This window comes from Esox lucius, chromosome 1 (assembly GCF_011004845.1).
Source record: "Esox lucius isolate fEsoLuc1 chromosome 1, fEsoLuc1.pri, whole genome shotgun sequence".
Classification (NCBI taxonomy): Eukaryota; Metazoa; Chordata; class Actinopteri; order Esociformes; family Esocidae; genus Esox; species Esox lucius.
Window position 1 is genome coordinate 16,164,193 of NC_047569.1, and position 17,616 is coordinate 16,181,808.

General features: G+C 42.0%; 1 protein-coding gene across 4 annotated transcripts in view; it reads right to left on the minus strand.

Annotated features, from left to right (window-relative positions):
- Window positions 1-17,616, minus strand: part of LOC105015878 (chloride channel protein 2) — a 155,889-nt gene that overhangs the window by 17,114 nt on the left and 121,159 nt on the right. For 3 of the 4 annotated variants that reach the window (XM_010879382.4, XM_034292780.1, XM_034292779.1), the window contains 4 exons: window positions 14,544-14,734; window positions 4,690-4,807; window positions 4,180-4,250; window positions 3,839-3,934 (listed from right to left, as the gene is read on the minus strand). In XM_010879382.4, coding sequence (XP_010877684.1) covers window positions 3,839-3,934; window positions 4,180-4,250; window positions 4,690-4,807; window positions 14,544-14,734 — 476 coding nt within the window. The remainder of the gene's footprint in view (window positions 1-3,838; window positions 3,935-4,179; window positions 4,251-4,689; window positions 4,808-14,543; window positions 14,735-17,616) is intronic. The other variant, XM_034292781.1, reaches the window with a different exon arrangement.

Sequence of the window (17,616 nt, forward strand, 5' to 3'; positions counted from 1 at the left end):
ATCTTCTGGAATATAATTGGCAAAATTCAACACTGGCTTCTACAATGCACTTTCATAATCGATCAATACGGTAAATGCTCTACATTAAATACAGTGTTACTGGCAAACCTGTATAGGTCTCCAAAACAAAGGCAGTACAAAGATGAATGAGGTGTGTGTAGCACACTGAGTGACTGAGTGAGAGGCAGAGAGTGCTGACAGGAGAGAATGAAGCTGTATTGCTTGATGTGCTGCTTTTCTGACCATCTTTTCCTCTCTCCTCCCTCCCCTCTCCCCCCTCCATCTATTTATCCTGCTCTCCACCCTCCCCTCTCCTCTTTCATCTATCCTGCACTCGTCCCTCTCCTCCTCCCTCCATCTTTCTCGCTCCTTCGATCCATCCTCCTCCCCCATCCCCTCTCCATCTATCCTGCTCCCCTCCTTCCATCATCCTCCTCCCCATCCCCTCATCTATCCTGCTCTCCTCACTCCATAATCCTCCTCCCCCATCCCTTCATCTATCCTGCTCTGCTCACTCCATAATCCTCCTCCCCATCCCTTCATCTATCCTGCTCTCCTCACTCCATCCATCCTCCTCCCCCATCCCCTCTCCATCTATCCTGCTCTGCTCACTCCATCCATCCATCCTCCTCCCCCATCCCTTCATCTATCCTGCTCTGCTCACTCCATAATCCTCCTCCCCCATCCCTTCATCTATCCTGCTCTCCTCACCCCATCCATCCTCCTCCCCCATCCCCTCTCCATCTATCCTGCTCTCCTCACCCCATCCATCCTCCTCCCCCATACCCTCTCCATCTATCCTGCTCTCCTCCCTCCAACAAAGCGATCAATCCTCCATCCTGTAGCCAATAAGCCAATCGGTGGCTGGGTTCCAAGACAGTCTCAGGAGGCAATAGGATGACAACTATAACATTTACATTTCAGTCATTTAGCAGACACTCTTATCCAGAGCAATTTGCAATAGTGTGCACATACTGAAAGTCGCTTGTACTGGGATTCCAATTCACAGTCCGGGCTGCGTAAACACAATCCATTACTAACTGTGCCAAACAGGTTAGACACCAGTCAGATTCAGGCGGACAGACAAAGGCAGACAGCAACAGGTGCCTTCCTTGTAGCAGTCTCAACACCTATCTCAGGGTCAAGGCTTCATGTATATCCTAAATGAAGGAGGAAGATAACAGGATGTCCCATGGGGAACACAACTAACCAATCACATAGAGCCTTGATGTGTTGCTCGCTCCTTCTGTCTCCTCTTCCTCTTTTTGACTATCATTGTTAATCTACTGACGTTTACTGCAGTCCAAACATCAAACCTCTCAACAGGCCTCTATTCTGGGCCAGACAAGCGTGACGCACACAAAGCACTCCTGAGTTGTAGCAAAGCAAACGTAAACATGTCCTCCCCACGACTGACTGATCCATATTCCATTGTCGATTCCATCATCAGGGAAAATTACTTCACAGAACTTTAATGACTAATACGTCTCAATTCAAACCCTTCAATACATTCAGGGAATCAATAACGCATTATTAGTCAAGGCATTACAAAAACATGACTGTATCAATAGTCTATTTTTTTCTATATTAAAAAAAAAATCTGTTGGTGTGTGTTTGTGTGTTTTGGTAAAGACATGCTCACCCCAAAATAACTCTTTAAGCTTGGTGGTGGTTTCTAGTGATGGAAATCCATATGTAATCAAGAGGACAGCAATCACAAAATAATATATATTTTTCAAGGTTGAATTATATAATGAACTACACTGCTCAAAAAAATTAAGGGATCACGTAATCATCACAGTATAACACCAAGTCAATTAAACTTCAGGGATATCAATCTGTCCAGTTAGGAAGCATAAGCGATTGTGAATCAATGTCACCTGTTTTGCTGCATATGAAAGTGACAACAGATGCACTGGAAAGGCCCCAACCCCCAAAAAGGGAATGGTTTTGCAGGTGGTGGACACGTATAATAGCTCTCTCCTTATCCTTCCTGACTGACTCTTCTCTAGTTTGGCATTTTGCTAGTGGCCTTGTCACTACCGGTAGGATGAGGTGGTACCTGCAGCCCATTCAGGTTGCACAGATAGTCCAGCTCTCCAGGATGGCAAATCCATACGTGCAGTCTCTAAAAGGTTTGCTGTGTCTCCCAATACAGGTTCAGGTGCATGGAGGAGATACCAGGAGACAGGCCTTTACATGAGAAGAGCTGGACAGGGCTGTAGAAGGGCATCAACACAGCAGCAGGACCGGTATCTGCTCCTATGTTTGAGGAGGAACAGGAGGAGCACTGCCAAAGCCCTACAAAATGACCTCCAGTGGGCTACTGGTGTGCATGTTTCTGACCATGACATGAGGGTGGCATGAGAGCCTGATGTCCGCTAGTGGGCTCTGTGCTCACAGCCCAGCATTGTGTAGTTCGTTTGGCATTCACCAGAGAAAACCGTGGTGAACATTTTGCTGCCTGCAACATCATCCAGCATGACCGGTTTGGCGGTGGGTCGGGGGAAGCATATCCTTGGAGGGTCACACAGACATCCACATGCTAGCCAATGATACCCTGAACCTCTAGAACGTTATGCATTGGTGCTTCCGACTCCGCAAAGTAGCACCACAGACAGTCCAGGAGCTCAATGATGCCCTGATCCAGGTCTGGGAGGAGATCCCCCAGGACACCATCCAATCCCCCAGGACACCATTGTTCTCAGCGAGTTACTTAATGTACAGTAAAGATTTTGATCTTTTATACATTTTGTTCATTGAGACCCAATGTGTGATTTAGATGTTTCCTTAATTTTTTTGAGCAGTGTATTTGGTGTGTAGTTATTTTATAGATGAGATACAACACGTTTAATGATACAAAACCTTGAACTTTCCAGATGGCTGTTCTATTGACTGTTTAATTTCTACATAACTCAATAATTACCATTTAACATTTTGTCAGGGGTGTTCATGCAAAATTTTATAATAGATGCAATCATCATTCTTAATTCAGAATTGGGCAGATATCTCATTGATCGACATGCATTGCTGTTTTGGCGTAGCTGATAATTGCATTGTGTATCATGGTTTGATGGTGACATTTTCCTGATATTTCGTACACATCCCCAATGCATTACATCTTCCTTGGTGGTTGTAACAGTCATTGATTTTTCATTAAACTGGAGGATAAGAACTACCTCTTGTCTTCCCAACAATATATATCATGCCACCCTCTCCCATTCCACAAAGAAGCGCACCTCCCTCCCCTCAAACCTAACACAGCTTGTGTCTTCATGACAAATGGTATGAACAACTACAGCTGATGGTAAAAGTGGGAGGTGTTTGGTTCTGTGGATGGGCTTACTGTAGCACTACAGGCCCCACCCACAAACCAGCAGAAGGTCACTGATTGGACACCTCTCATGACATGGCTGATAATGGACAGCGCAACAGCATGCTGGGGTTGAACCACCCTCTTCCCTAATTTCGACCACACCTCAAACACGACACCATGACTATGGAAAGAACAAGTTTGGATAACATTTAGTCAATGCACCTTTTTAGGTTCAAGATGTCGAACAGGAGTGGTCGAATTCACCGTGACCTTTGGACCAATTATTTTACATTCTGATGATGAGGTCAGCTATGAACCTAGCTAACAACCTCAGAAAATGAAAATATTGGTCAGTAAGGTTACAGGGACAGGGAGGAGGTTGTTCAATGAGTTTGGCTTGATGGCACAGATCAGCGAGGCTCAGTTTGGCACAGATCAAAGTCCATGGGCATGAATTAGCCCTGCAGTGAATGGAGATAGTTGATTGGATGGCTGACCAGCTGCTGGGCATTTAGTTCTTACCACAACGGAAATCCGGACACGTTTGGGCGGCCTCCTGAGGTCAGGAGTCGCAGGGCTCGATGCAGTGCCCCCTATGTCGATGTGGACATTGTTTTTCTTCCAGTGGCCAAAGACAAGAAGAACGTTAGCACAACGCTGGGCGAACGGTCACGCCAGCACTCTCAGAAGTCGTGCCCAACCCAGTGAAGGGAAGTGGTGGGGACCTGAGTTGGACGTGTCACTTAGAGAAACTTGGGAGAGGACAGAGACTCTAAGCTTGGACGAGAGAATCGGAGGAGTGCACGTGGGAGGTGGGGGGTGTGTGTGTGTGTGTGTGGTGGTGGGTGAAACGGGTGTCTCACCTCCAGGCCTTCTGTCTCAGGGTTGGCACAGAAAAGGTGCTTTAAGGTGCTGCCAGAGTGGTCCTGGGGACCTGAGAAAGGGAGGGAGAGATCATTAAAGTAGCTCTTAGTCAACCAAAAAAGTACTTCAAATGAATCTGATTTCATTACATTAAAGACAGAATAGCTTGTAACGTCAGTCTAGTGAGGGTGAAAATGATATGATTATCTTTTTTGAGAAAAGCCATTTTAAAATGCGTGACAAACCGTATTCTCAGTTTATGTAGGTGTGATGGTATTGTAACTAACTGTTGTGTTGATGTAACTGATTTGATCATATTATAAAAACGACCGTCCATTTAGCCAATGAGGTCTGTGTAATGTATATTGCCAACCACAAAACTGCATTTTAAGGGCTATTCATAGATTCCTCAGTGATTGTTTTAATAAAAGGTTTATTTAACTTAAAATTACTTTGTTTAAAAATACTGGGAACTAAAGTCTGCCAGGGAGATAGTGTGTGTGTCTTACTTGTGGGAATGGGGATTTCAGCAGGACGGTCCACCACAGAGGGTCTCTTCAGGGCTGGCTTCAGTGGCTTCAAGGAGGGAGTGTGGATGGGGCTGAATGTAGACTCCTCTGTGGAGATCTACACACACACAGACACGTTACTATTATTCTCTAAAGTACATATAATCATATAGTACCTACATCATCACAGACCCTGTACACGTTCCCCACTGCACTCTGGTATAATATGGTGACATAGTGCCACTGAGTTACTCTTGCCAAGTAACTAGATGAACCCAAACCAAGTCAACACACATACCAAAAATAACCAGGTGCCTAGATGAACCCAAACCAAGTCAACACATATACCAAAAATAACCAAGTACCTAGATGAACCGAAACCAAGTCAACACACATACCAAAAATAACCAGGTGCCTAGATGAACCCAAACCAAGTCTACACACATACCAAAAATAACCCAAAACAACAGGTATCCAAAATAACCCCAACAAAATGGGTACTGAAAGGAAATCCTACTGCAAAAGTACACAAAAGTATTCTGAACAGCTACTCATTAAAAACCTAAACAGGTACCCACAACTCTTACACCAGGACTGAGGGCAGCCAGGAGGGCTCAACAAGTGTAGTGTTAAACTGAAAAGTGTTGCAAACAACCAAGCAAAGGAATACTTCAGATTGAATGGTCAGGGAACAGAGAGAGTCTAGGAAACCTGGCTGGTCCTGGAAGTCTAGTGAGGGGTATGGTCCATTAACAACTATTGAAGCTCCAGTGTTGAGCTGCTGTTTAATATGGTCTTGAATCCTTTGATCCAGAGGACAGCAGACAACAATTTTCAGATGATCTGGTTCTGTTGAGTAAGCCAGTAAACAATACTTTAAGTAAAGAAATACAATTGAGAGTTAGTTTTGCCAACTAACTGGAGGGAGCATTTAGACAAACACCACTGCTTCCTGATTGACAAATGTGGGAATGACACAGGCAACCCTGGAAACTTTATTGAAAGAAATCTCAGAATGCAAGTGAAACCATAGGTAGGCAATGTTAAAATGGGTTGGCGGCTCTGAAGCCTTCTCTGAACATCCGGTATAACCCCCCCACTGTCCTGAGACAAATCCACAGGGTGGATCACAACAGCCGGGGAAGAAAATACACATTCACACGTATACACACATCACAGCACACCCGGTGGATGAACACAGTACTGAAAACAAGAATCACACCGACAAAAAATCATACACTCCTACATGCTTCCACACTTTCATATATTGACAATTTCCCTCTAGTGTTGCCTCAGGGGTTTTCCAGCACCGGTGTGGTCAAGCAGTGAAAATAAATACTAATTCCTGCCAACCTCAGCTGAAGGATGACGTTTAGACATATAGGTCAAAATGTGTCAACACTTTTTCACCCATGTGTTTACTAAATCTGATAAATTGATGGAAATGTAACACACATGACAACTAAATAAAAAGAAATAGAAAGCTGTACCTCTACTGTAGCAAGATGAAGAAAACATTTATGTTGGATTAGATAATAATGTGAACTAATTCAGTGGGGTTACAGTAGGCCCTACATCAGTCTGTGAAGCAGTTATATAGTTGTAAAACAAACTGCATTTTGAACATAGAAGTAAAATATACAGTACCCTTTTAAATTAGTAAAGATTGCATTTCCAGCTCAAGTCTGTGTAAATTAGGTCGCTATGGCAATGTGCAAGGGGTACTGTGAGATTGCAAGCAGGGAGTCACAGTAAGAGAGGACTGTTTCAGGATAGACAGAGAAAAAGGATACTAATTGCAATGCGCACTGTGTACTTTGAGAAAACTAAATAAGTAGTTTGAATGTATTTTAATATCCAGTACTATAGAAATGTCTTAGGCCACCCATTTATCTAAAAAGTGAGTGAAAAAAAGGAATGTTTCTAAAACAAGGCAGTATTTTCAATAGCCACCCTGAGGCTGAAGCAAATTGCTTTGATAGACTGTTTTTTTTTTTAATGTCATGCTTCCATGATGACTTCCAGGACTATATGAATGGCAAATGCTTCAATGATGATTTCCAGGACTATATGAATGGCAAATGCTTCCATTATGACTTCCAGGACTATATGAATGGCAAATGCTTCCATGATGATTTCCAGGACTATATGAATGGCAAATGCTTCCATTATGACTTTCAGGACTATATGAATGGCAAATGCTTCCACTATGACTTCCAGGACTATATGAATGGCAAATGCTTCCATTATGACTTCCAGGACTATATGAATGGCAAATGCTTCCAAACTCTTCTTAAGTCTTTGGAAGCTGGTTTCTGTTTGAACTTTAGTTGTTCTTGAGGTAAGGGCTCTGAGGATTTACAGATCGTTTTTATCAATCAGTATAATTTCCAAACATACATCATGATAAAAATCCATTTATATTTCACAGCATTCATCATTTTCCATGATTTTGTCCAAATCCCCTACATCTCTGGCTAAAATACACCCCCAGACAACAAACAGAACTGTCACTTTGCTTCAACGAAGGCTGAAGGCAGGCATCATTGTACTTCTTGCATCTTGCTTTATGGTCTTTTGCACTCAAGCATCTCTTCTGCATAGAGTCATTCCATAACAATAATTTCTTGCAACCTCAGCCAGAAAGGCCACTTCTGGAAACATTTATCACTATGGAAGGGTGTTCTTTGGTACAAGATGACTATGCCAAATCTCGAGAAACATTTCACTGGATTTCCTTCTGTCCCTCAAGAAAGTGACCCTTGACGTGTATACATCTAGCAAAGAAATAAAGGTGAGTGTTTCTGAGTCAATTATTGTTACATAGCGTAATGAAATCTCATATGGCAGATGTAGATATACTCAATTAAGTTTGCGTAATCGGCAGAAAGCATGGGCAACAGGACAATAGCCAAGCAACTTGGTGAGAAGGCAACAACTGTTGGCGCAATTATTAGAAAGTTCAAGATGACGGTCAATCTCCCTCGGTTTGGGGCTCCATGCAAGATCTCACCTCGTGGGGCATCAATGATCATGAGGAAGGTGAGGGATAAGCCCAGAACTACACGGCAGGACCTGGTCAATGACCTGAAGAGAGCTGGGACCACAGTCTCAAAGAAAACCATTAGTAACACACTACACCATCATGGATTAAAATCCTGAAGCGCATGCAAGGTCCCCCTGCTCAAGCCAGCGCATGTCCAGGCCTGTCTGAAGTTTGCCAATGACCATCTGGCTGATCCAGAGGAGGAATGGGAGAATGTCATGTGGTCTGATGAGACAAAAATAGAGCTTTTTGGTCTAAACTCCACTCGCCATGTTTGGAGGATGAAGAAGGATGAGTACAACCCCAAGAACACCATCCCAACCGTGAAGCATGGAGGTGGAAACATCATTCTTTGGGAATGCTTTTCTACAAAGGCGACAGGACGACTGCACCGTATTGAGGAGAGGATGGATGGGGCCATGTATCGCGAGATCTTGACCGACAACCTCCTTCTCTCAGTAACAGCATTGAAGATGGGTTGTGGCTGGGTCTTTCAGCATGACAACGACCCGAAACACACAGCCAGGGCCACTAAGGAGTGGCTCCGTAAGAAGAATCTCAAGGTCCTGGAGTAGCCTAGCCAGTCTCCAGAAATGAACCTAATAGAAAATCTTTGTGGGGAGCTGAAAGTCCGTATTGCCCAGCGACAGCCCTGAAACCAATGAGAATAACAGGATACATTTGTTTCACATTTTTCTACACATACACAATAATTACACACTTTTCTTTTCTCCAGCTGCCGAAATACCATTAAAGGGCAGTTTAACAAAAACATGTTTTCAGCATAATATTCAATATTTTTCCATCACACCTTTAAGTATTGTAGGCTACTGCATATCAGATGAAGTCAGCTTTTGGGGTGTTTCCACTGCATTTTAAGCCTTCAACCCAATTGTTTCTTTATTACATTTCTTCTAGCCATTGACTTTTTGTCTCTTATCACAATTTGTGTTGTAAAATAACAGATTTCATTTTTATTTACTAAACCTCCATCATGGCCCTGATAAATTTAGCAAAACTGTATTTGACATGTTGTAAGAATGTGACTACAATGCACTTCCTCGGATTGGGACTCATTTTAGGCTGTTACAAAGTGGTATTGATCGGCAGAAAATATTCAAATGGCAATATGATAATAAAACGCTACACTTTAACCAATGAAAACATAATTAAAGCATTACATGATTATTGTTTAGGCAAGCCTAAGAAAGTAGAGTACAACATGCCTTAACAAATTACATAAGTAAGGCCCACAAGGGCCCAGTAATCCACACATGCAATGTTCCTGAGCAATGTACTGAATTTCAAATACAGATTGAACCAGCAAGCTTTTCTGAAAGTCTGATAAAAATGAATATGCAGAACAAGAGAGATTCAGAACCCATGCAATACATTCAGTGTGGAAGACAAATCACATGTCAAAGGAATAAGCTTTATGTCTCAAATTACTGAGAGAGAGAGAGTGTGTGAGAGAGCCAGAGAGAGCCAGAGAGAGAATGCAAGCTTTGAAGGAGGAGAGAGAGTGGAAAGAGAGAGGGGAGAGGGAGGGGAGCGAGTGTTGAGAGCTACATACATTAGCGTGACTGCATATCCAAACCCTGGCGTCTTGGAGTGAAAACTGTAACAGTAAAAATATTTACCCCTTTTCTGCCATGCAACTCTTCCAACCTTTCATTCTTCTGTCCTCACTCCTTCTCATCCCTGCCACCACCTTCGCCTCTTCTCCCCTCAAAAGGCCCCCAACATGCTTGCCCGTGAATGGCTGACTAGCACCCCTTTAGCATGTAGTGGGGGATGGAGGTGGCACACAGAGGAGGGACCAGATCAGTATTCTGAACACCACAATGCTAGCCCTCAGAACTAAGTTAGACATTGGCCGACAGAAAAATCGAATCACAGAGCTCTGGGTCAGTGTTGAAACACACAACCCCAACCACAAGTGCGTGCGCACACCCACACCCACACCCACACACACCCACACACCCACACACACACACGCACACACGCACACACACGCACACACGCACACACACACACACACACACACACACACACACACACACCTCTCACTCTCCGTTTCTCCTGCTCTCTTATTGATGGGAAACTAAAGGCTTGTTAAACTCTTTGTAAGTAAATGGAGCCTTTGAAGCATTCTTTGTACTGTATTATTCCCTATGAAGATAGCTTCCCATCAGGTTCAGCTGTGTGCCTTGGTAGAGGAAGTGCCTTCCCATAATCCTTCACGGTCTTCAACACCGCTGTGTGACAGACGTATGCACAGTGCTGTCAGAATAACAAGTAAAACAGAATAGTTTACTTTTTTGTTTTTACTTATTTGAATTTCAACACCACTGACTTATAGTAGAGCAGTGTTCTTTACCAATGTTCAGACGGGAGCCACTTTGGTCGATTAAGCGTCATTGTGACAACGACCACAAGACAAACTAACGCAACCCTTAAAGCAATGGAGAAGCCAAGTGGGCCACAATGAAGGCCACCAGTGGCACACAGGCCTTGCAATGAAGAACACGGCCTACAAAGGGTCCAGCCATGGTCTTCTTTGCCATACATATGCATGGTAACACAACATGGCAAGAGTCTGAAAGGGGTCACAGACCCATTTCTAAACAATTCAAAGTCAATGATTCCACTGTACGACAGAATGAACATATGGAAACATTTCCAAACCACTGATGACCAGCCGTTATCCATCTTTTTCTGGCAACCCAAAAAATATAACAGAGATTACTAAAAAGGGTACTGTTCTGTAAACGTACAGACTGACAGATACAGTATGTCCCGGTGTAGAATGGTGTCTTATAACTCAGCAAACTAGGTTTTGACTGAACAAACAGAAAATATAAACTGCAGTTCTCAACAGAATTGTGGAAAATTCAGCCCAACAGCCGACTAAAAAACACAAAATGAGCACCTAAAACCTCAAAGTAAAATGAAGGCATTAACAGGCATCTTTTGCAAAAATCTGTCAAAGGGAACAATTCAACTGTCAGAAAGAGGCAAACTTTGACTACATATGAGGTGTGGAAGGAAAAAGCCTCCACTCTAAGCAAGAAACCAGGCAAGCCTAGTTCAGCCAGCCCGCAATAAAAAGTGTCAATCGGTACAGGCCTCCCGAGATTCAAACCTGGGTCGCCCACATGAAATGCTGTCTTAAGCCACTACGCCACAGAGCTACACATTTGCTGGGTGTCGGTATAACGTCTTGACATTATATAATTTAACATCACACCAAGTTTGAATATTTTGTTGGACACTACCATTGTGTTAAACTGACAAACTTTTCTTATTAAGTTTACCAAAACCACAAATAGCATCTATGAACTGGATGGCATTTGCCACTGGCTGTTTTAACAGCTTATTAACTTCACGGACTATCGGAACATGGATGTCCCGAATCCAAAAAATATGAAATTATCTTTAAAACAGTTAATGACAGCGAGAATCGGTTAACATCCCTGTTTTCCTGACGACGAGCAGAAAAAAATCATGTCTGGGTCGACTGCTCATGTCTTTCCTGGTCGTGGTCATCTATCCTAATGCAAGCTTTATCCTTATGCACCTGACCAATGGATGGGCTGATGGGTGACAGCATCAATGCAGAATCGACCAATGGAAGGCTGTTGCTAGGCAAAATAGTTTATTTTACCCAATCAGGGGAAGGTTTCTGTTACATATTCGAGCAAATAAATAGGTTGCGGGTGGGAAATAATGAGTTTGTATACTAGAGCAAAATTCAATAAGGAAAAGTTATACACTCACCTAAAGGATTATTAGGAACACCATACTAACACTGTGTTTGACCCCCTTTCGCCTTCAGAATTGCCTTAATTCTACCTGGCATTGATTCAACAAGGTGCTGAAAGCGTTCTTTAGAAATGTTTGCCCATATTGATAGGATAGCATCTTGCAGTTGATGGAGATTTGTGGGATGCACATCCAGGGCACGAAGCTCCCGTTCCACCACATCCCAAAGATGCTCTATTGGGTTGAGATCTGCTGACTGTGGGGGCCATTTCAGTACAGTGAACTCATTGTCATGTTCAAGAAACCAATTTGAAATGATTCGAGCTTTGTGACATAGTGCATTATCCTGCTGGAAGTAGCCACCAGAGGATGGGTACATGGTGGTCATAAAGGGATGGACATGGTCAGAAACAATGCTCAGGTAGGCTGTGGCATTTAAACGATGCCCAATTGGCACTAAGGGGCCTAAAGTGTGCCAAGAAAACATCCCCCACACCATAACACCACCACCACCAGCCTGCACAGTGGTAACAAGGCATGATGGATTCATGTTCTCATTCTGTTTACGCCAAATTCTGACTCTACCATCTGAATGTCTCAACAGAAATCGAGACTCATCAGACCAGGCAACATTCTTCCTGTCTTCAACTGTCCAATTTTGGTGAGCTCGTGCAAATTGTAGCATCTTTTTCCTATTTGTAGTGGAGATGAGTGGTACCCGGTGGGGTCTTCTGCTGTTGTAGCCCATCCGCCTCAAGGTTGTGTGTGTTGTGGCTTCACAAATGCTTTGCTGCATACCTCGGTTGTAACGAGTGGTTATTTCAGTCAAAGTTGCTCTTCTATCAGCTTGAATCAGTCAGCCAATTCTCCTCTGACCTCTAGCATCAATAAGGCATTTTCGCCCACAGGACTGCCGCATACTGGATGTTTTTCCCTTTTCACACCATTCTTTGTAAACCCTAGAAATGGTTGTGCGTGAAAAGCACAGTAACTGAGCAGATTGTGAAATACTCCCGTCTGGCACCAACAACCATGCCATGCTCAAAATTGCTTAAATCACCTTTCTTTCCCATTCTGACATTCAGTTTCAGGAGTTCAGGAGATTGTCTTGACCAGGACCACACCCATAAATGCATTGAAGCAACTACCATGTGATTGGTTGATTAGATAATTGCATTAATGAGAAATTGAACAGGTGTTCCTAATAATCCTTTAGGTGAGTGTAGTTTGGAGTCATAGCTTCGATGCTAACGTTTTAGCATTTTGTTCTTGCGCAACGATAACGTGTCGAACGGACAAAGAAAGGATATGTTTTCAACAGTTTTATAAGTATTATTATTAGTATAAAATGGCAAAACATAAAAACACTTTTACTAAATGTAGCACTAGTTCTTTACGATTTTCAAACCGTAGATAGCGGAGTTACCGGAACACAATGTACAAATGCGAAGCCAACGTACTAACTCCGTAGCGGAAGAACAGAGTCTGGTAAGTAACAACAGGTTACCTTTTAATTTTATTTAAAATGTGATCATTATAGATATTGTCTGCTTTGCGTATTTGGAATCAACTCAAATGTTCCACATGGTTATGTGGTCGGAATTCAATGATAATGTAACAAGATGGTAACGCACAGCAGGGATCCAAAATTACCTGGTAAGTAACATCAAGCAACATATTTATCATGAAATAATGTACTACAAATGTGATCATTATGGATATTGTCTGCTTTGCATATTTGGAATGGGAGAACTGTTCCACAGGGGTGTTTGTTGCCTGGTATAACCTGGTAATCAATGATAAATAGAAGAATGGGTGTCAAAAGCATATTGGACAGTTTGCACAAAAGGTGAATTATTTCATTGTTCTGTTCAGTTAATTTGAAACAATGCATATTCGTATAAGAAAAGTGTTTGCAGAAAAAAATTGTGTTGGAAAAACAAATCAAGACTGTTGCGGTGTGGTCAGAATTCAATGATATATAGAAGAAATCTGATTTGCTTATGAAATTATTAGTTTATTCTGCATAATCACTCAAATACTACCTTTATATAAGTACATTTTCATGCATGTTTATATTAGTTGATGTTAATTAGCATGATTTGAAGCCAAGTTCATAATGGTCCATAAACCTTACATATTGTTTATAGCCTAATGTAAAAGTAGTGAAAGGGGGGGGGACCCCTCAGTCACCCATGGGTTAACCATTAATGAATGACATTGATACAATAACTACTGTATCAATATAGGTGACGATAACAGACTTTTTCATCAAATGAAAAGACGAGAGAATCATGTAGCCAGCAAAGTGTTTTTCAATCCTGAACAAATCCTAATATCCATCAGAACTGTTTTATTTCAGGCTTCCTATCTACTGAAGGTTGTAGCTAGCGAAGCATTTGTCGAACGTGGGACCTGTTGCTCTGTAGTCCATGTCTCTAACCACTACGGTATTTAACAAGGGGTAGTCAGTCTGTCACTCACCCACTCAGTCAGTCAGAGACATTCGCTCTTTTAGGACGGCTACGCTTACGCAGTCCGGCAAAAACTATTACATAAATGCATGATAGATGTTTCCACCTGGTTGAAAAACAAGACTATTGGAGCAAAGTAAAAAAAAAACATGGAACTTCTCAAAGAGCAGAATTGATGTGGGGGAATGTACATGCAAGAAATGTCTCAAATGTCACAACTGAAGCAGTTCTGTAAGAAGGTTTGCAATCCTCACAATCACAGAGAATGATAGAGTTGCAAGAAGTGCTTACATAAATACATTTCTGGAAAGGGAGCGATACTGTATTTTCTTCCATTTCTGGAAATTTTTGTAGAACGTTTACAAATGTGCATTTTCAGCGTGACATCTGTCAATAGCAGAAAAATTAGTATCCTGGCTAAGCAAACAGTGTGATAACAAGCAGAGCTGCTTGGTGTGATATATATTGGAGGTCATCTCTCAATCTTCGACTCTTGTAAAACAAGATAAAAGCTTTAGTAGTGTTCTTACTTCCCCACGGCACAGTACTTGTACTTTGACCTTACTGACCTGAAAGCGAACCTCCTGGTTGACTTTGGTGGATCCATCCTCACTGCTCAGGTGTGACACCACAGACTGGCGTTTCTTCTCAGCTGCCGCCCGCTCCCTGAGGTATTCCAGCCTCCGGGGTCGCCCTAGCTGCTGGGAGAGAAGAGCCTGGAGCTGGGCACGCTCAATAGAACCCAGCAGGATCATTGACTCTGTGAGGAGTTGGGATGGAGGGGAGTGGGGTGGAGAGAAAGATGAGATGAATGAGCAAGAAAGAACAGAGTGGAAGGATAAGACAGGACACAGACAATGAAACACAAGGGACAAGAGCGGGAGACAGGTAAGATTAAAGGAGGGACCATGGAAAGGAGTCAAACTTTTAGAAAGGTAGTTAATGTGCAGACTGGAGCTCAATCCCAATCCTAACCCTAATCAGACACAATTCCTTTAAATATGTGTGTCCTTTCCGTGCAATCTCATTTTGTTACAGGCTGGACAAGGGTAGTGTTTGAAAATAACATTTATTTTGGGAGATTTCAAAATGTAACATCTTCACTTGAGACAAGATTTTAAAAAATTCAGGTGATGAATTTTTCTGAATTAAAATAGGAGGCTAAAGTCATATTTAGGCTGGCTGACATCCAATTTTGTATTATTAAAATATATATTTTTTGTTCCTGGGTAGTAAGTGTTATTTCCTAAATGTATATGCCTCAGAAGTATAGAATATGGCTATTATTCCCCAGAAACTTTGCTTTTGTTACTTTAATCAAACATCATGGTGAGTTTTTTGACAACAACCAGGATAGAGTTAGATTTATATTAAGGAAAATACATAGATGCAAATTCATGGTGACAGGAACTAAAGGCCATCAGGAACAGATGTTTAATCCTGGTATATGGAGTACGGGAATGATCCCTATAAAGACAAAAGATTCCAAGGAAATCTCTTGTAGCTCTATTCCATCAGAAGTTGACACTTCTAGCTGCTCAAATGTAGAAGTTTCTGAAGTGAAAAGAAGACCAACGGCACCACCAGCATTGAGCACAATTATCTATAACTTCCTACAGAAAACTGAGGAATTAAAATAATAAATAATGTTTCGTATAGTTCTACCATAATTCCCACTGGGAAAATTATTTCTGACTTACGGGTTTAGGGAAAATGTACAATTGGGCAATGTTAGAATGAAGGCAACTTTTAGGTGTAGCCTAGGCATTACTGGTTAGAAGTTAGGGCTTGGTTAAGTTTAGGCATATATAGGTTATTGTGGTTAAGGGTAACATTAGGTCCCCAAAAGAATAAAAAAACATGTGTGTTAAACCGAAAGCAACCTTTAATAGACAGGCATCCACTTATTACATCTAAATAAATAAATAAATAAGAACACAATTTATTAGGCAAAATAGAAACAAAGAACATACCTAGCAGTCATTGGACAGCATCTCTAACATCGTGCAATCAGTTAAATAGATCAATTATGAGGTTTGTTAAAAAAACGGTGAACAAACTATCCATAATTACTGTGTTGATGGAACTGAGCATGAACACATTTTATTACAATGGAGACCAGATTTTGCATGACCTCTAAAGCTTCTATCATGACACAAGCCTTCATCCTAGTTAAAGCTTCCTGACTTGGATGCAAAGGGAGTAGCAGGAACATTGAGAAGGGAAAAGTGATTGCATGCATAACAAGAAACGTTTTTTCTTATTGGGCACGACTCTAGCCAGGGATTGTCTCTGCACCATCCGGCAACACATGCCCACCCCCGGTTCCCTACAGTTTTCTGGAGAAGATTTTGCGTAAGGCTTGCCCAACCCGTTTTGATTCTGACATATCTAAAAAGAAGCTGGCCTAAATGGAGTGTCCAAATCAGTCCTAGTTGACTCACACATCATTAATCATGAACTTACGCATGCGCACTCACACACACATACACACACACACACACCAACTGTTGCTGTGACCCTGACTTTCACTGGTCTCAGTTATTAGTTTTAGAGAGATGATCAGAACTCCTCTGGCCATGTATGTGAATATTAACGTAACATTACATCAGATAATATTACGATCATTAGCCATCACCAAAAACATTAAAATTTCCATAGACCAGAGAAAAAATCTCTAACATGACCCAGAAGTTCACAGCTACCAAATACTTCCTTGAATAGGCACGCAGAAAAATATCAACTAGCTAGCTATAACTCTAAAAGTGAAGCTACTGTATTTATCATCCTCCATCCCCAAACCATCTCAGCAATGAAGCTAAACTTAGTTAGCCTGCTGCACTGATAGATCATGCTTGTCTTAGTAGAAAACAATTAAATTCAATAGTATTTAATCATGATCAATTAACGCTACATCTCTGATTCTGTGTTAAAACGTTTGTCAGCTGACCTGAACACAGGGCACAACAGCATGTGTAGCGTGGAACTTTAATAGCCATGGTGCAACAGAAATGCAGGTGCCGTTGATTTGTAACTAATCCTCTACCATTGGTCCGGTTCACAAATTGTGCTGTATAATTGAAAATTGGACTTTGTTTTCTAATTTGATCTTTGGACATTGGGGTATATTACGTATTGTTTGCATTTAAAATTGGTGGATGTAAGGAAAGGTCTTATAAATGGTCTGGATCCTTACGAACTGCATTGTGGGATTGTTTGAGTTTGCGGATTGTTGACGTGCTGTACACTGCCAGGCCACCTGCCAAACGTTTTCGAATTTACTCTATATTAACTAATTGGTCAAAATTATATTTTAAGAGTTTTACCAACGCAATATTTTTTATCAGAATCAGCCAGCGATAGTACACTGTTTACCGGGGGGCAGAGCCACCGACGTAGCCGCAAATCTGGGGTTGGTGCTAGCAAAGTCTAAAACTGGCAAGTATAGAGTACAGAGAGATTGTTATTCACGTTGGCACCAACGATGTTAGGATGAAACAGTCAGAGGTTACGAAGCAGAACATAGATGAGTCGGCATCGAGTAATTGTCTCTGGCCCCCTCCCAGCTAGGGGTGGTGACGAGCTCTACAGCAGACTTGCGCAACTCAATCGCTGGCTGAGTTCTGCCCATCGCAGGAGGTA